Source organism: Rhinatrema bivittatum, chromosome 15 (assembly GCF_901001135.1).
Source record: "Rhinatrema bivittatum chromosome 15, aRhiBiv1.1, whole genome shotgun sequence".
Taxonomy (NCBI): Eukaryota; Metazoa; Chordata; class Amphibia; order Gymnophiona; family Rhinatrematidae; genus Rhinatrema; species Rhinatrema bivittatum.
In genome coordinates this window covers 31,350,782-31,371,543 of record NC_042629.1, presented here as the reverse complement: position 1 = coordinate 31,371,543, position 20,762 = coordinate 31,350,782, and the positions used below count along the sequence as shown (strand labels likewise).

The 20,762-nt window shown below is 44.8% G+C and overlaps 1 protein-coding gene across 1 annotated transcript in view; it reads left to right on the top strand.

The window, feature by feature from the left end:
- Positions 1–20,078, top strand: part of FAM3B (family with sequence similarity 3 member B) — a 51,409-nt gene extending 31,331 nt beyond the window's left edge. Inside the window, exons 6-8 of the mRNA XM_029578738.1 lie at positions 8,622–8,709; positions 16,602–16,734; positions 18,597–20,078. Of these exons, the coding sequence (XP_029434598.1) occupies positions 8,622–8,709; positions 16,602–16,734; positions 18,597–18,686 (311 nt within the window). The 3' untranslated portion in view covers positions 18,687–20,078. The remainder of the gene's footprint in view (positions 1–8,621; positions 8,710–16,601; positions 16,735–18,596) is intronic.
- The last annotated feature ends 684 nt before the right edge of the window (positions 20,079–20,762 follow it).

Sequence of the window (20,762 nt, the reverse complement as noted above, 5' to 3'; positions counted from 1 at the left end):
TGTTTACTGAAGAAGATGTTGGGAAGGTACCCGTACTGGAGAAGGTTTTCATGGACAATGATTCAGATGGACTGAATCGAATCACAGTGAACCTAGAAGATGTGGTAGATCTGATTGACAAACTGAAGAGTAGTAAATCACCTGGACCAGATGGTATACACCCCAGAGTTCTGAAGGAACTAAAAAATGAAATTTCAGACCTATTAGTAAAAATTTGTAACCTATCATTAAAATCCTCCATTGTACCTGAAGACTGGAGGATAGCTAATGTAACCCCAATATTTAAAAAGGGCTCCAGGGGCAAACCGGGAAACTACAGACCGGTTAGCCTGACTTCAGTGCCAGGAAATATAGTGGAAAGTGTTCTAAACATCAAAATCACAGAACATATAGAAAGACATGGTTTAATGGAACAAAGTCAGCATGGCTTTACCCAGGGCAAGTCTTGCCTCACAAATCTGCTTCACTTTTTTGAAGGAGTTAATAAACATGTGGATAAAGGTGAACCAGTAGATGTAGTATTCTTGGATTTTCAGAAGGCATTTTGACAAAGTTCCTCATGAGAGGCTTCTAGGAAAAGTAAAAATTCATGGGATAGGTGGTGATGTCTTTTTGTGGATTGCAAACTGGCTAAAAGACAGGAAACAGAGAGTAGGATTAAATGGACAATTTTCTCAGTGGAAGGGAGTGGGCAGTGGAGTGCCTCAGGGATCTGTATTGGGACCCTTACTTTTCAATATATTTATAAATGATCTGGAAAGAAATACGACGAGTGAGATAATCAAATTTGCAGATGACACAAAATTGTTCAGAGTAGTTAAATCACAAGCAGATTGTGATAAATTGCAGGAAGACCTTGCGAGGCTGGAAAATTGGGCATCAAAATTGCAGATGAAATTTAATGTGGATAAGTGCAAGGTGATGCATATAGGGAAAAATAACCCATGCTATAGTTACACAAGGTTAGGTTCCATATTAGGTGCTACAACCCAAGAAAGAGATCTAGGTGACATAGTGGATAACAAATTGAAATTGTCAGTTCAGTGAGCTGCGGCAGTCAAAAAATCAAATAGAATGTTGGGAATTATTAGAAAGGGAATGGTGAATAAAACGGAAAATGTCATAATGCCTCTGTATCGCTCCATGGTGAGACCGCACCTTGAATACTGTGTACAATTCTGGTCGCCGCATCTCAAAAAAGATATAATTGTGATGGAGAAAGTACAGAGAAGGGCTACCAAAATGATAAGGGGAATGGAACAGCTCCCCTATGAGGAAAGGCTAAAGAGGTTAGGACTTTTCAGTTAGGACTTTTCAGCTTGGAGAAGAGACGACTGAGGGGGGATGTGATAGAGGTGTTTAAAATCATGAGAGGTCTAGAACAGATAGATGTGAATCAGTTATTTACTCTTTCGGATAATAGAAAGACTAGGGGGCAACTCCATGAAGTTAGCATGGGGCACATTTAAAACTAATCGGAGAAAGTTCTTTTTTACTCAACGCACAATTAAACTCTGGAATTTGTTGCCAGAGGATGTGGTTAGTGCAGTTAGTATAGCTGTGTTTAAAAAAGGATTGGATAAGTTATTGGAGGAGAAGTCCATTACCTGCTATTAATTAAGTTGACTTAGAGAATAGCCACTGCTATTACTAGCAACGGTAACATGGAATAGACTTAGTTTTTGGGTACTTGCCAGGTTCTGGTAGCCTGGATTGGCCACTGTTGGAAACAGGATGCTGGGCTTCATGGACCCTTGGTCTGACCCAGTATGGCATGTTCTTATGTTCTTAATCATATGCAAGGACCCAATTTTATTACAAGCACAGTAATGGAAAGCTAAATGCAAAATTGCCAGCATCTACAAAAACAATTCAATAATATTGGCAGTCCTGGCTGATTGGGATTGGAGAGGGAGGGGTGGAGATGGTGGCGGAGCAGCAGATTGTAGCCCAGGAAGGAGGAGGTGGTGGTGGCCGCAGTTGCAGCAGGTTGGGCTCTGGGAGGGGGAGGCGACAGCAGTAGATCAGGACCAGGAGGGAAGCAGAGGAGATGGCAGAAGCAACAGATTAGGGGCTTGGTTGGAAAGAAGTAAGTGGCAGCTGCAGCAGCAGCAGATTGGCCTTCAGGAGTGAATGAGGTGGTGGAAAATTGGGCCCTGGAGGGAGGGAAGAGGCAGTGGATGGCAGTAGGTCAGGTCCAGGGGGAAGGAGGAGGATGCAACAGATCATGGCATAGGAGAGAGGCAGGTGGAGTGGTAACTGGAACAGCAGCAGACCAGACTTTGGGGAGAAGAGAGGAATTAGTGGCCACAGCAGATTGTACCCAGGAGATGCAGACAGCTGTGGCTGAAAAGCTCAAGGATTGGGAGAAAGGAGGATGTGACAGCAGGGAAGGAGAAGGTGAAGGCTGCAGTGGTTGAAAGGGCCGAGGGAGGAAGTGGTGACTGCAGCAGCTGGAGCCTGGGACAGATGGAGGGAGGAGACAATAGTAGGAGGAGATTGGAGCCCGGGACAGATGGAGGGAGGAGACGATAGTAGGAGGAGATTGGAGCCTGGGAACGAGGGAAGGAAGAGACGATAGTAGGAGATTGGAGCCCGGGAACGAGGGAAGGAAGAGACGATAGTAGGAGCAGATTGGAGCCCGGGAACGAGGGAAGGAAGAGACGATAGTAGGAGCAGATTGGAGCCCGGGAACGAGGGAAGGAAGAGACGATAGTAGGAGCAGATTGGAGCCCGGGAACGAGGGAAGGAAGAGACGATAGTAGGAGGAGATTGGAGCCCGGGAACGAGGGAAGGAAGAGACGATAGTAGGAGGAGATTGGAGCCCGGGAACGAGGGAAGGAAGAGACAATAGTAGGAGCAGATTGGAGCCCGGGAACGAGGGAAGGAAGAGACGATAGTAGGAGGAGATTGGAGCCCGGGAACGAGGGAAGGAAGAGACGATAGTAGGAGCAGATTGGAGCCCGGGAACGAGGGAAGGAAGAGACGATAGTAGGAGCAGATTGGAGCCCGGGAACGAGGGAAGGAAGAGACGATAGTAGGAGGAGATTGGAGCCCGGGAACGAGGGAAGGAAGAGACGATAGTAGGAGCAGATTGGAGCCCGGGAACGAGGGAAGGAAGAGACGATAGTAGGAGGAGATTGGAGCCCGGGAACGAGGGAAGGAAGAGACGATAGTAGGAGGAGATTGGAGCCCGGGAACGAGGGAAGGAAGAGACGATAGTAGGAGATTGGAGCCCGGGAACGAGGGAAGGAAGAGACGATAGTAGGAGCAGATTGGAGCCCGGGAACGAGGGAAGGAAGAGACGATAGTAGGAGCAGATTGGAGCCCGGGAACGAGGGAAGGAAGAGACCATAGTAGGAGCAGATTGGAGCCCGGGAACGAGGGAAGGAAGAGACGATAGTAGGAGGAGACTGGAGCCCGGGAACGAGGGAAGGAAGAGACGATAGTAGGAGGAGATTGGAGCCCGGGAACGAGGGAAGGAAGAGACGATAGTAGGAGGAGATTGGAGCCCGGGAACGAGGGAAGGAAGAGACGATAGTAGGAGGAGATTGGAGCCCAGGAAGGAGGAGGCAATAGCAGCAGCAAAATGGAGCCCAGGACAGAGAGAGGAGATGATGGCTTCAGCTGCAAATCAGGGTCTTTAATAAAATTGCTGGAAGGGAAAATTGATAGAAATCACATCTCTGATCATGTAACCTAGTAATCACTCAGTTTTCAGATTAGAATTCTCAGCCCTTTATTTCCACATCTTTTAAATTAACTTTTCTGAAAAAAATCACCAAGATGCATGTAATAATTTGTTTTGACAACCATGCGTGTCTAATTCCAATCATCCATGTGTTTAAATCACTACCATAAAGCTGGACACCGTGTACAAAGTGACTTGGACCTCGTGATTAATCCCCACCCTACCCTTCAGAAATATTCACTTTTAGATGCATTTTCAAAAGAATTAACATGTGTCAATGTAACCACTATCACAGCAATTTTCAAAGGCCATTTACCTGCATAAGTGCACTTGCACATGTAAATCCTTTGGACAAGTCAATGGTACTGTAGCAATTTTCAAAAGCCAACTTCCATGGGAAAAATCCAGTTTTAAACAGGTAAATGCTTTTAAAAATCGGGCCCTTTGTGGGTCAAACAACGTATATTTAACTGGTATTGTGCATCTGTACTTCTATCTCTTCTGCTAAACACTGAAGGAGTAAGTGGGTCTCCTGATATTCAGAAGTCAGAGGTTCCTGGCTAACCACATGAGTCTCTTTATTCTAGCTAATTTAGGAGGAGAACTTTGTCCTGTCTGATGAGCTTTATTATATAAGCATCCCATGTAGAATGAAAATTCTTAACTGCTGTTAGCCTTGCCTTGCAACATCTCCGGGACCACGAGTTGATGCATCTGAATCCTCCACTGTTTTCCATCTAGAGGGGAGTGATAAAAAAAAACTCAGCTGTGTAACATTAAATCAGTTTCACCAGAAAACTATTAAAAGTCAAATTTAAGAACTGGACCAAAAAGAAAATCCCACAGAATGAAGTATTTTGCATGTTATCAACATTTTGTGGTATGTTTGTGGGGGTTCTTTTTAATGTGCAAGGTGTTTTGATTTTTGTATTTTTATTATGCATGTCATTTTGTAATCCACAGTAAACAATAAGGACATTGCGGAGTATAAACTGGATAAATAAATGTATACCCTATTTATGGTTCATGCAAAAAACAAAACTTATGGCTTCCACAATTCTATAAAGAAGAAAACCCACAAAGGAATGTGAAAAAGCATGCAAATCCAAGTAAAAAAAAAAAAAAAAAGTTGTCTCTAAGGTATGCTTAGGTTGGACTTATGCCCAATCCCTAAATTTGTAAAATAGCCTGTGAGAATAAAGGGAGAAACTTCTGTAGAGGGCCAGAGGATTAGTAATATTCACTGGAAAAGTACGAGGGCCAGAGGATTAGTAATATTCATTGGAAAAGTACGAGCATCATCGTAAATTCACTTACAGGGTGGTGAGGACGTGATGGTAAAGCCCAGGGTGGGGTAGGCGCTCTGGTTTTGCGTCGGGAATGTGCAGGCTAGAGAGGCATTGTGGTCCTTACTCGCTGTCTCCGTTCTCTGATGCCACTATGTATTGCTCTGAAGAGGAGAGGCAGAAGGAGGTCTGTGGAGTTCTGGTAGGGAAATTCGTTTTTGGTTTTCATTGTTCTTTTATTTTTCCTGGGAATTTATCTGGGTTTATTATAAGAACAAAGACAGGAGAAAATCAATTGATACAAATGATTGGTTTTTTCCGGGTAAATATCGAGGTTTATTTCTGAGAACAGAAACCAGGACAATAAAATATTAGGCAGATTCTGCCACCCACCTGCTCAGCAGCATCCGCATCTCTTTCCCCATCCCCTGCCTAGCACGTCCTTCTCACCACCACCCCTGCTGCGGAGAATCTCTCTCTCCCCCCTCCCCACACTGCAACAGCATTCATCCTTACCTTATGGGTGAAAATTGGTTTAAACTGAAAACAAAGGACCCTAAAAGTAGAGAAAGGAGACCTATTTCTGGGATCGTCTAGACTCCGAGGGACAAGGAGACATGAAGTGCTCTACAAGTTATCCAAATCTTGATCCTGAGGTTTTGTTGTCAGCTAAACAAGATGACTGATTCTATTGCAGGGATTCGCCTGATTTTGAGGATGGAGGATGTGTCACCACTTCAGTCATGACACATCCCGACATTTGAAGGGTGAAGGAAGAGCGGTCATGTTTGAGGAGCTGCTCTGGTCAGAGGGCGCATGGCCAGCCTTGCCACAGGCGATGCCAGTCTTCCATCCTGAGATTTCATTATGGATTAAGCAAGCGGAGAAAGCAGATCACAGCAACCAGCATAACTCAGGAGGGAGAGGGGAGGAGAGAATAGATTCATGCACAAACTGGAGTGGCACCTAAAGAGACTGTGCTGAAAACCTGAGAGTGTCGGGGAAAAATCTGCTCCCCAGTGCTCAGAGACATACAGTAGATTTTTAAAAACTTCCAGAGAAACCATCTGGAACATGAATGCATGACTAGCCAGGAGCAGTTCCCATAAAAGTATTTACTCAAAACTGAAAAGTAAATGAGAGAGGAGAATGTTTGACCTGAATCCATAAGAACCTACTCCCTTCCTTGGTGAGATTTGTTGGCGCGACTCATCACAACGCAGACAGACACACCAAGAACTGCTGATTGTGCAACAGGATTAAGTAAACTAACAAACTCCATTGTATCACAGAGAGCCGTGGGATGAGAAAAAATGAAGTACAAAATCCTAAGAAACCATCTCAGTGGGTCATTATATAATGCTCTTTGTGTGAGAAATGCTTCTTTCAAAAGCACCACCACTTCTCCTATGTGAGAGAATATCCACTTGAATGAAATTCCATTTGCTTTATGCTAGCTTTAAAGAAAAAATTAACTGTTTAAACTACTGAAATGTAAATGGTTAATCATTTAAATAATAAATACATTTGAAGGCAGTCACCTACAGCTGTGGGATGAGGAGGACCCTCTTCTCCAACGTGCCCTTCTTTCCCCGGTGTGAGCAACAATGGCCCAGCCTGCCCCCAACATGGGAAGCCGAGTAGCATGCTGAGATCCCAGAAGTCAGCCATGGGCCAGCCTGAGTGGGTGTCCTGCTTGCAGCACCAGGCATCAGCATTTTAAAGGATCAAGATGCTAAAACTTTGGTTACAGTTTCATCATCTAAAACGGAGGGAGGATAACTTTCAAACAATTATGTGTGATCGCACATATGGCTGCGCGATGATCCACAACAGTATTTTACGACCCGTGTGTTATCGTACAAATACACGTATCTTTAATCCTGCAACATGCGTGGCGATGTGGCAGGATGCGAATACATGCAGTGCATTGAAGGCGTGGACTTATCCTACCTATTTTAAAACTATGCATTTTAAATGCAAAAGTGAAGTAGTTCTTACTCATGTAGATTGCCCAATTTTTAAAACGTGCGCATCAAAGAAATTACCGGTTTTACCCTAGAACACTCCTGGACCGCCCCTTTTATACGTGCGAGAAACCAAAAATACATGCTCGCGTTCAGTACGTTTATATAGTCTCTCAGTCCATGTCTTGAAAAGGGTTTGTTTTGCACACACCAGGACAAGAATACTCCTGACATAAAAGCCCCAGTGTTTGTTGGACACAGTCTGAACCTGTTGATTTACTGCCAGTGCCTTTACTAATATGTCCGCAGTGCCAAAGAGAGCTCTCTTCTAGAGCTAATAAGATGTATAATGTTCAGGCAACATATGAAGGAGCACTTGGAAGTTGCTTTTAATCAGGCCAGTGGTGCCCAAAAAAATTGGGACTGCCAACAGAGAATCACTGGCCAAGTTGTCTCACAGTCAGCACATGTAAAAGGTCTTTCCTTGGTTTGATATTTTTTTTTAGATGTCTAGGTCTAAGTTTTTGTCTAAAGATTTTCCAATATTCAGCACATAATCTATGCTTTTCTTCCACTAGTAGTCCGATGTCTCATTAAAACTTGTGTTATACGATTTCATTCTCCAGAAGGCAGCTCTTTGCTACGACGTAGTGGCAGTAAATTTATGAGACTCCGAATAACATGGCCTTAAGAGTGAGGTTCACTCTTGGCAGACGTCAAATGCAATTGCTATCCATGTGATGGGAAACACAATTGAAATCTTAAAAAAACAAAACCTGGACAACTGCAGGAGTGTCTACCATTGTACAAAATTCTACTGTCCATGAACGGGGAGAAAACATGGCAAGGAATTTGTGATACAGAGCTAGAGAACGTCTTCCACCTAGTTACTGGTTATTTCAAAAGTACTGTATCAAGAAAAGTACAGTAATATCAAAACCCCTGAAAAAGAGGCCTGTGAGGTCTAAAAAGTTCATGTATGTTTTAGTTTCTCTGGATGATGTGTCCACTCCCCAGAGAGCTTACCATCCAAATGCTGGCCCAGCAGAGGATGCTGAAATGATTTGCGGGTGGTAAGGAGGGATATGATCGTGGGATTCAGTGTTAGCTAGCCAAGCACAGGTTGGTGTTTAGTTATTCTGCTCTGCCAGGTCATCCCTAGCTCCGGATCCTGCCAGTGATGCCGCAGTACAGAACCTCGCCAAACTCCCTCCCCCTTCTCTTCTAAAGAGCTCTCAAATTTAGAGCCACAGGTGAAATTCTTTTAGAGAAAATAGGCTAAAATAGGAGAGCAAAAAGTAAATAACCCAAAAAGATTTTGCCTTTTAGCTCTTTTTTTTTTTTTTCCCTTGGAGGCTTTTAAATATTTTCACTTCTTGTGCACTGTGGATGGGAAGAGCCGGGAATGGAAACACTGTCCTTGCTGGCAGAGGTGAAAGGACACTTTGAACAGATGCTCGGACTCTGCTGCCCCTGAAATTGATGTCTGTGGCCCGCGTTCCGCTTTGTCTGTATTTTCCCTCTTTTTTTTTTTTTTTTCCTCCCTTCTTATCCAGGAATGTACCTCTGTTCACTTATTCAGGCCGAAGACTGCTCCTATAGAGCCATATCCTGCAGACAAATTCAAACGTGTGAAAGATCGAAAAATAACAGTCGCTTTTGGTTTTGCATTGACAGATGTCTCTGGCGATGTGGTCAAATTCCTGAAAGATGTTCCCCAAAACAGCATCATCCTGATAGCCACCCACGATGAGGCAGCTAACAAGTAAGTGAAGGACTGAGCCAGGCCAGTGGTGCCCTGGCCTCGAAAGGCAGGGTGGGCAGTGCATGGGCTGCCAGTGACAAATGGGACACCCGAGCTTCAAGGACAAGGGCCATAGCAGTGGCTTTCACATTCATTGTCAAGGGCTGCAAACAGGTGGGGTTTTCAGGTTATTCCTAACGAGCATCCGTGAGAGAGATTTGCCCGCAATGTCTCAACTGTATGCAAATCCAACCATGCATATTCATCAGGCTCCGCCCTGCCTTTCAAGATCACCAAACAAAACTCCTGTTACAGAATGTGGAATGGTGGCTAGCCAATCAGAAGGCTGTTCTGCCTAAGTGCTCCGCACGTTATCCTCCCTGTGGGCCATTAATAGACAATCACATTTACTGAGCCTGAGGTAAACGCAACCAGAGAAATCACTAGAACTACCCAGCACTGTGTAGATAATTGTTATTTTTAGAAACCTCACACTATAAATGCCTGTGTTATTGCCATTAAAAAAAATACTATTTTGACCCAATTCTGTGTGTACTGATATAACTATTGTTGGGCATTTTTCAGTCCAAATGCCTCATTCCTATCCGTGCACTTGACTCTGCCCCTGAAGTTTACAATAGAGCAGTGGTGTCACTCCATCCCCTCACCCTGTAGCACTCATCCACTTATACTTACATTTAGTGGCACTAAGGTTGGAATGTGCTCCTTGAGACATTTTACAGCTGAAGAGGCACTGAAGGACTAAGGCTGAATAACATCTTAGTTAAGGATCACATGTAGTTAATGCAAAGCAAACTCTTTCTTATCAGGAACTGTGACCTTTGGGACATATTAACTAACTTCAGAAAATGGTGAGGTGAAAACTGATCCAGTGCTGACATGTGACCATGCATTAAAATGCTTTCTTCAGCACATTGCTGATATCACTACAATGCAAATGCAGAAAGATTTACAGTGCAAATCCACTATCATCCAAAGTACATTTTTCCCCCTATTGGATACCAGATAGGATGTAGAACTGGGAGGCTGGTCTCATCTTTGGGATGGGGTATAAAGCAAATGTCTAACAGAGTTCTCCAGGTCTGGTAATGACCATCAAATAGGAAGCTCTCTGCAGTTCTGTGTCAACCTGTCCCTGTAAATTCATTTTCTTAGCATATGGACAGGTGGATCTAGAGCCAGTGGGTTCTGCATCTCTACCAGCAGATGAAGATGGAGCAAAGCTGACATCAAGGTATATATACACCTGCACTGACATCAGCCAGCCAGTATTCTCTGTCTCCAGCAGATGATGGATGGGCATCTCCCTACGGGGATTGCTTTAAAACATTTTTCAAGGAGAAGAGATTTATTCGCCCCACTCTCCTGTGGTGATACCTTATGGTCCCTCCCTCAGTTGAGCATTCTTGAGGTAATATCTTTGGATTCCTTCCTCAGATGAGTGCTTTAGACCCATAATTGGTTTTTCAGCCGGCGTGGACGTAACTGTAAAAAATAAATAAATAAAAAGCTGAAAGGCAAGCGGGTGCAGGAAGCTGAGCACGGCAGTGAAGGTCCTTGCCTTCCCCCACCCCTCTCGCAACCGGAGACCGACCTTGCACTCAGCCAGGATGGGCTGAGCTCAGGTAAAGTGTAATTTAAAAAAAAAAAAAAGAGAGAAGGAGAGTTCAGTAGGGATTCCTCATCCCCCCAGTCTCTGCGCTTGGTGCGCCGATCTGACATTTGTTCCCACCTCTGGGGGAGCTTAGAGGATGTGGGCAGTTTGGCAGGTTGAGCAGCCTTTTTGGCTGGGTCCCGCTTTCAGGCTTGTCTTGTTCGCCGCATGGTAGGCTGCAGCGGGGATTTTGCGCGTTTTCCTGCGCATAAGACTGCCCTCTTCAGTTGCATCTGATCGTGCTTGTGCGTCTGGGTTGTGCATCCGGGTTGGGCGCATAGGAACACTTACTTGGGTGCTGAGTTGTGCAAGCGTGCACACACACACACACACACACACACACACACTTACACTTATTTTGCGTGCTATTTCAAGTGTCCTGGTAGGAGCTCAGTTTGTGTGCTTATCAAGGCACAGTGTTGAGCGCCTAGTTTTGGAAGCCTAAATTTTGGATGCCTAGTTTTTGCAGCGCGAACACAGCTAGGTACACTCTTATCAGACTCCTTTTGGGGCATACTGACAGACTGATGGCGCCCATAGCAAAGAAGCCTAAGCGCTTTGCCCTTTTGTGTTGCTTGTCATATTCGGGCATCCCAGCCTGGCGTTCCCTCTAACTTGTGTCAGTGCTGTTTGGAGGCTCAGGGAGAATTGCCTCCGTCTGATTTTACTAAGCCCAGTTCTTCCCAGCCTGTGCAGGAATGGAAAAAGAGCTGCCAGAGGTGTGGCTTGATTTTGGGGCTTTCCTAACTGGTTCATCAGCAGGGGAAGGTAGTTCAGTGGGCATAGGTCCGATGCCCCCTGGTTTTGGCATGGATCCCTCTGCCTTTTCTTGAGTAGAATTTTTTCAAGGACTGCAGTCCTTTCTTCAGGCACAGTCCTCAGCCCCAATCAATATTAACAGGTCAGGATCGTAGGCTGTAGATTCCTGCATGCCCAGTGCTGCGGGTAAGTGACGGAGTATGCCTAGATCTACTGCGAGTCTCCCCAATCGGGACCCAGATAGCACGGATGGTGAAGCCGATCCTTACTCCCTGGAGGATGGGGAAATGCCTCTGGGATAGGAGCTGAATAGAACTATATTACGTTTCTTTCATAGAGATGAATTACTGGCTCTGATTTCCCAGACATTGAAGATGTTGGAAGTACCAGCAGCTGAATCCATGTCTGAGCCAAAGAAAGATCCCCTTTTGATTTCTTTGCATAAAGCCTCTTTTTTTCTTCCCTATTATGGAGGCCATTCAAGAAATGATAGATCTTGAATGGGGTGCCTCGGAAGCTAATTTTAAAGGGGGATGAGCCTTGGAAGGACTGTACCCCCTAGATCCAGCTGTAAGAGAGAGCAATCACACTTTCCGAAGGTAGATGTGCTTGTGTGTGCCATTACCAAGTGGACAACTATCCCCGTAGAAGGGGATTCAGATGTTTTCAAACCTATAGAGGAGCGGCCTTTCAGAGGATTTGACTTTGGGTAGGTTTCAGTCCTTTTGTCCAAGGCAGCCCAGTTGGGGCACAGACTCAAGTAGTGGAGCCCCCCGAGCCTCCCAATGAAAGTGTGCTGAACCACCAACAGGATATAGAGGGTCGCCTCTCTCTCTTTTTTTTATTTTTTTTCTATCAGTGGTGGGTCGAGATCACAGACCAGTGGGTTCTGGAGGTGATAAGAGATGGTTATGCATGGAGATTCTCAGTGTTCCTCAGGACATCTTCATCGTGTCTCCCTGCAACTCTCCACAGAAGAGACAGGTGGTGGAGTGTACATTGTCAAGACTACTCAGCCTGTGGGCTGTGGTTCCAGTGCCCACGTCTCAAGAAAATACAGACCGATATTCCATTAATTTTGTTGTGCCCAAGAAGGTGGGCTCTTTTCACCCCATCCTAGATCTCAAGGGGGTCAACCGTAATTTGCAGGTGACTTGTTTTCACATGGAAACCTTGTGCTCAGTGATAAAGGCAGTACAGTTGTGGGAGTTTCAGATGTATCGGGACTTGTCCGAAGTGAATCTTCATATTCCCATCCGGCTAGAGCACCAACAATTTCTGTGCTTCGCAGTTTTGGGGTGTCATTATCAGTTTCGAGCACTCCTTTTAGTTTGGCCACTGCACCCAGAACTTTTTCCAAGGTTATGGTGGTGGTGGCAGCAGCAAAGTTGAGAGAGGATGGATTCTGGTACACCCATACTTAGATGACTGGCTGATTTGGGTCAAGTCTGGAAGAGAGCCTTCAGGTCTTGCGCAAGATTATCTCCTTGTTGCAGGAGCTAGGTTGGGTGGTGAACTTGGCCAAGAGCAGTCTTCAGCCTTCACAGTCACCACAGTATCTTGGTTTTTGGTTCGACAGGAAGCAGGGCAGGGTTTTCCTGCCGGAGGACCACATTCAGAAGCTGATGGTGCAGGTGTTGATGAACATGGTATGTTTGACAGTGTGGTCTTATCTACAGGTACTATGATGACTGAGATCCTGGAGGTGGGCAAGGGCACAAATGTGACCTCTTCAGCGCACTTTGCAGTCTCATTAGAGCCCACAGTCTCAGGACTATTCGATTAGGCTCCCCCTACCAATGGAGATCTGCATACATTTGCAGTGGTAGTTGCAAGCAGATCATCTAAGAAAGTGGTTTCCCTAAGATCACTGGACTGGCTAATACTCGCGACAGATGGAAGCCTCCAGGGTTGGGGAGCTCACTGTTAGGATCTGACAGCACAAGAGTGCTGGAGTACAGAAAAGTCTCTCAGGAGCATCAATCAGCTGGAAGCCTGTGCCGTCCAATTGGCATACTTGCAGTTCGGCTACTGATTGCAGGGTCAAGCGATCTGGATAATTTCAGACAATGTGACTACAGTGGCTTACATCAATTGGCAGGAAGGAACCAAGAGCAGCAAGCGTTTCAGGAAATAGCTCAACTTATGGAAAGGATGGAAGTGCATCTTCAGGAGATCTCAGCCTCCCCCATTGCAGGAAAAGACAATGTAAGAGCCGACTTTCTCAGCAGAGTCTGGATCCAGGAGAATGGCAATTGTTAAATGATGCATTCCAGCTCATAGTGGATCGTTGGCGCCTTCCGTTTCTGGACCTGCTGACGACTTCTCGCAATACAAAGGTTCCTCGCTTCTTCAGACACAGGAGACATCAAAGGTCCTTGGGCATCGATGCCCTTGTGCAGGAGTGGCCGGAGGGCAAGCTACTGTATGCCTTTCCCCTGTAGCCCTTGATGGGCAGAATGATTTGGATGATCAAGAGTCACATGGGGATGGTGCTTCTGGTGGCACCAGATTTGCCCAGATGACTAAGGTATGCAGATTTGCGAAGGCTCCCTCTGGCCAGGGAAAGAGATGGGGAGGAATATTGCCTGTTATAGCCCTTGGATGTCAAAAGACATATCTTGAGGTATTTGGAGGTTTCTAAGCCTCTCAGGAAGACGGATCGCCTGTTTGTTCTCCACGGGGAGAGTAAACAGGGCGAGCTGGTATCACAGATTACAATAGCCTGTTAGATTAAGGAGGTAGTCACAGCCGCATATGTGGATGCTGAGCAGCCATTGCCTAGTCAGGTTTCAGGTTAGGGCTCATTCCACTAGGGCTCAGGCAGTGTCATGGGTGGAGGTTAGATTGTTGTCTCCCGTCGACATTTGTCGAGCTGTGACAAGGTCCTCCTTACACACCTTTTCCAGGCATTACCTTCTAGATGAGCAAGCCCGGGAGGACACAAACTTTGCGTGTGCGGTGTCGAGCGGACCGTGGGCAGCCTCCCTCCCTGTTCAGGAGTAGCTTTGGTACCTTCTACTGGTTTTGGATCCACCTGTCCATATGCTAAGAAAGGAGAAATTACTACTTACCTGATAATTTCCTTTCCTTTAATAAGGACAGAAGGATCCACTTTCCCGCTCTTGGCTGCCGAATAGTTGGGCTATTGTCCTCCTGTGTGGCTGCGTGTTCCAGGGGTTACTAATATGTGTTATTTCATTCCCTAGACTAGTAGTATTACACTCTTTTGAGCTCAGTGTTTTCCTGTTGGCTGAGTGCTGGAATGTTTATCTGTTAACAATCACGTTTTGTTAGTTTGTCCATAGTTGGCTTTTGCAGAGAATACTGGTGAGCTGATGCCTGTAGAGGGTATATTTACCATGTTGTCCGCTTTGCTCCATCTCCATCTGCTGGTAGAGGTGCACAACCTACTGGTTTTGGATCCACCTGTTGATATTAAAGAAAAGGAAATTATCAAGTAAATAGTAATTTCTCCTTTGCTTTCATATATTCAAATGAATGGGTGCACTCATAGCTGAAAAACAGTTTCCTTAAAACATTGTCACTGCTATTCTAGTAAATAAATGCTGCGGTATCTTAAAACAGGAGATTATGAATTTTGAGGGAAAAAGTATTTTGCACATTTTTTAATGTGGCATTGTGACAGTGGGACTTGGCTTCATCACTTTGCTAAAATGGCGGGGGAGTGGTGACAGGATGGGAAGATCTTTAGTGCAGTGGAAAACCAGTGGGATATTCTAAAAGAGGCTATTGTAAGCACAACAAATCTTTTTGTTAGGAAAGTAAATAAAAGTAAGAGGAACAAGGCTGACAGAGCGTATTCTCTGAAGTCCATAAAATTTCGGAGGAAAGTACAAGCTGGTTAGTCTCACTTCAGTGCTGGGAAAATTTAATGGACTCTCTGCTGAAGGAAAGTCTAGCGGGTTGCAGGATCCGAGGCAGAATGGGTTTTACCAGAGGAAGATCCTGTCAAACGAATCTGATCAATTTTTTTCAATTGGGTGACTAGAGAATTAGATGAGTGGGTGCACTGGATGTTGGTTTACTTGGATTTCATCGGGTAGACTTGGGAAAGCCAGTGCTTAGCCCTTGGAGTGAGACACAAGAAACAGATCAACTATTGGGGACCTGCTGGGCACGTGTCCTCAGCTGGCCACTGCTGGAGACAGGATGCTGGACTTGATGCACCTTGGTCTGACCCAGCATGGAACTTCTTATGTTCAGCAAAGCTCTTGATATTGTCCCACGTAAGAGGGTCAAGAATAAAATGAGTAGCCTGGGTCCCAAGATGGAGCAATGGATTAGAAACTGATTGATTGCTGGACGACAGAGGATAATGGTAAATGGAATTCACTTGGCGGAGAGAGAGGTGATTAGTGAAGTGGGAAGATAGATTCTATGGCTGGTTCTGTTAGATATCCTTGTGAGTGATATTGCGAAGGCAGCGAAGCAATGTGACAAGGTGGTGGCTAACGCCAGATGGCTGCAGGGATGAATAGAGAGGCATAACCAGCAGGAAAACGGAGGTGATAATGGCCCTGTACAGGTCAATAATGAAGCCTTGCCTGGAGTACTGCCTTCAGTTCTGGAGGCCTCCTCTCAGAAAGGATGATAATAGAATGGAAGCGATGCAGAGAGAGGTGACCAAAATAGTGCGGGGTCTATACCAAAAGACTTATGAGATGAGATTTGAGAACCTAAATGTATATCCTAGAGGGGAGGAGAAATATGGGGTATACGATACAGACTTTTAAATACCTGAAAGTATTAAAAAAAAAAAAAAAAAAGAGCACAAGAAAAAATGGAAAGGGGTCATACTATGAAGCTCCAGAAAATTGGACTTGGAACAATATCAGGAAATATGTATTCACGAAAAGGGTGGTAGATACCTGCAGTGCCCTCCCAGAGGAGGTGGTGAAGACACAAACAAAAGGGCTTGGGATAAATACAGAGGATCCCGAGTCACAAGAGGATGGAGATGAAAAAAGGGACTTTCTTTTTAAAGAAGATTCTGTTTCCAAAATCACAGCCTCCTATGGTAAATGATTGTTCTCTTACAATGATTTTTAATTTTTGAGGAGGGGGTGTGATCCTTACATTATCATGTCCCTAGTGCGGATCAGGCAGCAGGGCATTAACCCCTCCCATACTACATCAATTCTCAGTCAAAAGGCCATCCCAGCACAGCAAACTCTGTGATGATTTTACACTTGATCTTATCCAAAAGGCAGAAAAGTGATCAACTTAGCAAGAAATATTTATGGATGCTTTCCCTTTAAGTACATTAGGAAGAGGTTAGACGATATAATCAAACTGAGCAAAAGAGCTTTTGGAATAAAGTTGGATTGCACTAGAATTCATAAAGTCTGCATTTGGCCAGCATTCCATGTGCTCGTGGATTTTGCACGGTGTATTTGTGTACGCATGTCTCTATGCTTGCCTAGTAACGGGTGAACGTGTTCTTGGCCACCCCCAGGTTGACAGAGGATGCGAAGAAGGCTCTGGAGGAGTTCGGCAGTAAGGAAATCCGGAACCTCCGCTTCAGGTCCTCCTGGAGCTTTGTGTCAGCAAAAGGTGTCAAACTACCTGACAACATTGAAAAAGAAAAGGTACAGCACCAGGAGATGGGAAGGGCATAATCTCCATGAACTGACGTAGCTAAGACAGCCCAAGTTTACACTGCTAACTTTAAATATATATATTTAAATTAAAAAAAAAAAGAGTTGCACATACAATAGATGGTTCAGGGAGTCATTTTGGAAACTATTTCCACACATAAACCCTAAACTGTGCACATAAATTTGCCGGGGCAAAGTCTGGCCAGAACAGTTTCACGTGCACTAGTGAGATACATTCGAGGAGGGTGGGGGAAAGGCTTATATTCATACTTGTGCTCTTCGTAAATCTGCATATAAACATACAGGTGCAGCTTGCAGGGTGGATGTCCCTGCCATGCCCGCAGCACCCAGGAATTTTGAAAGTGGACTTTAGTCCAGATTTTCAAAGTATATTTATGCACTAAAGCCTGCAGGTACAAGGTACTATGGCCCTTGATATAGGCTGCTGAAAATTACCCTCCCCAAATCATCTACATTTCCAATAAAATGATATCTGCTGTTCTAGTCTGAGATTTTCCCTCCATTGTTTGTCTCTCTTAGCATCTCTTCTGCTTCTCGTTTCCTTTCCATATTTTCCTCTTCCATCATTCTCTCTATCTGCCTTTCTACCATCTCACTTTTCTTCATTTCTCTCCCTGCTTTTGTATCTTTTTTATCCCTCCACCTTCCTTGTCCTTTTATCCCCCCTCACCATCTCCTCCTCTGGCATCTGCCAGGTCGTCCTTTGCTTTCAGCTGTTATGCAACAAACATTTGGAACAAGGTACCATTGTCCCTCCCTCATGTTCATGAGGAAAGCTACTGCAAAGACCCCCATTCTCCCTGTACTTTTGATTAAGGACATGAAATTCTATATCCTGGACTCCCAATGCTATTCCAGCTGTGCCTTTGAACAACACTGTTGCAGGTTGTCTGTGTGTAAATTGATTGTGATCCGCCTTGAGGCCATTCTCGGTAAAAGGTGAAATACCAAATGTCTAGAAGTAAATCTCTTGTACCTGGACCCGCCAGGTCCCCTTTTACAGCCCTTCTCATCTCTCACCTCCCCTTAGCCATTTTGTTCCTCTTGGCTCACCCCAGATCTGACTCCCCTCCCCGCCCCTCTGCTCCTACCACCATTTAGCTTGATGTGCTTATTACTTTTGCATTACTTATCCTTTCACGTTTTACAGCATTTCTGCAACAGGGACACCAGTGGGTACATGCAGACTCTAGGGCAGCATCCAAGGGAAGAAGATAGCACAATTCAAGTCTAACGTGCAGGTTACATCCCTCGTACATGGGAGTGCGTTCAAGGGCAAGCGACATCTAGTGGGGCTTCTTGGCTTAACTGGTTTATGAAGTTTCTTATCCTTTGAGCAATGAACCAAATTTGGCACGTGCAGAGTCTTGAAAAGTCAGCATACGACGCTGCGCAGAATCGGGTGTCTTCTAACATCTTTGGGACCCAGAGTGCATTCCCTGGTCAACACAGAGCCTTTCCTGAAGCTGCCTTGGTAGCTGACCAGTTCTGACTCTGCATACTTCTCTTTGTTAAAAAAACAAACAAACCAAAACCAATTATGAATGCACTGCAGTAAGAGGTTTCTAGGATCTGTAGCCGGTATCAGAGAAGTGGGGAAGGGGAATAATCTGGTTTTGGTTGACTGGGCCAATTGTGTGTGCAGAAGGGACTGTGTCAAACACTAGAACAGCAAGAAACCTTGAGGTGCCACCGGCCGTAGCTCGATCATGAACAGGAACCTGGGCCCGGATAATGATACTGCATCACTTGTGCATAGTATGACAGAATTTACCAGTGCTCCACTAAACATTGGCTCCTCAACATTTTTCTCTCCTATCTTTTTTTGGCAGATCAACCATTCTGATGACAGCAAAAACCGGTACTCCGGCTGGCCAGCAGAGATGCAGATTGAAGGCTGTATCCCAAAACCCCAACTTTAATCCCTTCCACAGTTAGCCGAAGGAAGCCGTATTGAAATGAGACTGCATAATATCGGCAAAGATTTATTGAAAAGCAAAATAAGGGAAGAAGTGAATACGCTGCTTATGGATATTCCAGCGCTTTTCAACCTTGAACCCGTTGAACATGACCTCACCCTTCTCAGATCAAGGTCATGTTCAATGGGGCAGGATCCAGGACAGTGTTCCACCTTCAGCCCAAAGTTTGTGCACCATTGGTGAATATTTGCAGAAGTTATGCCCATGGATAGACAGACAGACTGATTGAATCACTGCTATAACATGTACAGCCCTGGTTGAAAAGCACTAAAAAAGCTAACCATGGAAGTGCGCACAGTTTTATTTTTCTATAAATTTATACCACGTTATGGTAAATTCCGAACCGGAAGAAACCAGTTTCCCTCTACTGGGTCTGATTTGGAGGGTGTCTGCTATTGGCTGAAGTACCAGTTTGCAGCCGGGGTTGAATCTCAGTGCTATGAATAGCAGTAGATGCATTATAAGGTGTGCATTTATATTTATATTTTAAATCAGGGACCTTGCATTTTGCACTAGGTTTTAGGGGGTGTGGGGCATAAAAGCTCATTTGGAGAAAAGTAAATTTAAATTGTTTATAGCAGGGGTGGGTGAAACTGTTGTGTTGTCAGCTGTAAAGTGTGTGTGTAGGGGGGGGTGGGGGGTGAGGGAGGATGATGAAGTCCCATGTTTATGACCTGCTCGCATTTACCTGATGGGTTTGATTTGCATTTTTTTTTTTTTTAACGCTATTTGATACTTATGGATGTCTGCTTCATCGGGTGGGAAGGGGATGAAAACATTGCTTCTAAGCACCTCCGCTTGCTCTCCCACAGCCTGTGATTTGTGGTGGTGGTGGCGGCAGCAAATTCACAGCCGTCAGATGTGGTGCAAGATTCTTGACGAGGAGCCTCCCTTGGCCTGGCTCGGCATGTGGATTTTGGTCCTGCATTGGTGCCACCTCGGGCAACGTGCATAATCTGAACCAAAATGAGCACCCTGCCCCTGTTCTCCCTTAGATGAGCTGGAATGTAATCTGAATTGGTTCACTCATTCCTAACCAAAACACAGGTGACTCCTTGGGTGCATGGCTGAAAGCTTGAAGCAGGGGGCATAAATGTGAACCATTCTGCAGAATATGTTTGATTTGTATCTGCGATGGACTGTGCCAACCATTTATTTCTCTTCTACTTTGTGTCATAAGTAAAGTAGACCTAGAGATGAACTAGTGTTTAATGAGCAGTAATTTGAATGTATTTAGTCTGTGGATTGATGATACTGTATATAAGGATAACAGCAAGCAAGTCTTGCTAATAAACTGTGACCTGGTAAACATAAGAATATATGATTTGCCTGGCTGGGTCAGATCAAGTCCATCAAGCCCAACATCCTGTCTCCAGCAGTCACTTGGATGCTAATGGGGAGGTCATAAGAACATTAGTACATAAGATGTGCCATGTTGGCTCAGACCAAAAGTCCATCAAGCCCAGAATTCTGTCTCCAATAGTGGCCAATCCAGGTCACAAGTATCTGCAGGATCCCAAACGAGTAGATAGATTCTGTGCAGCTTATCCCAGGGATAAGAAGTGGATTTCCCCATGTCCATTCTAGGAACTTGCCCAACCCTTTTTTAAACCCTACACTACCAATTTTTTATCACATTATCCAAAAATTAATTTGAGTTTAATTCTGCATTGAGTAAAAAAAATATGAGAAAATATTTAGTTTTAAGCATATCATTTAATAACTTCATTGTGTCCCGTAATCTTTATACTTTTTTGAAAGAGTAAATTCCATTCCACTCCACTCATTATTTTACAGACCTCTATCTTATCTCCCCTCAGCCATCTCTTCTCCATGCTGAAGAGTCCTAACCTCTTTAGCCTTTCCGCATAGGGGACTTGATCCACTCCCTTTATCAATTTGGTTGCCCTTCTCTGTAACTTTTTTTCTAATTTTGCTATATCTTTTTTAAGATGTGGTGACCAGAACTGCTCAAGATGAGGTTGCACCATGGAACGAATCAGAGGCATCATGATATTC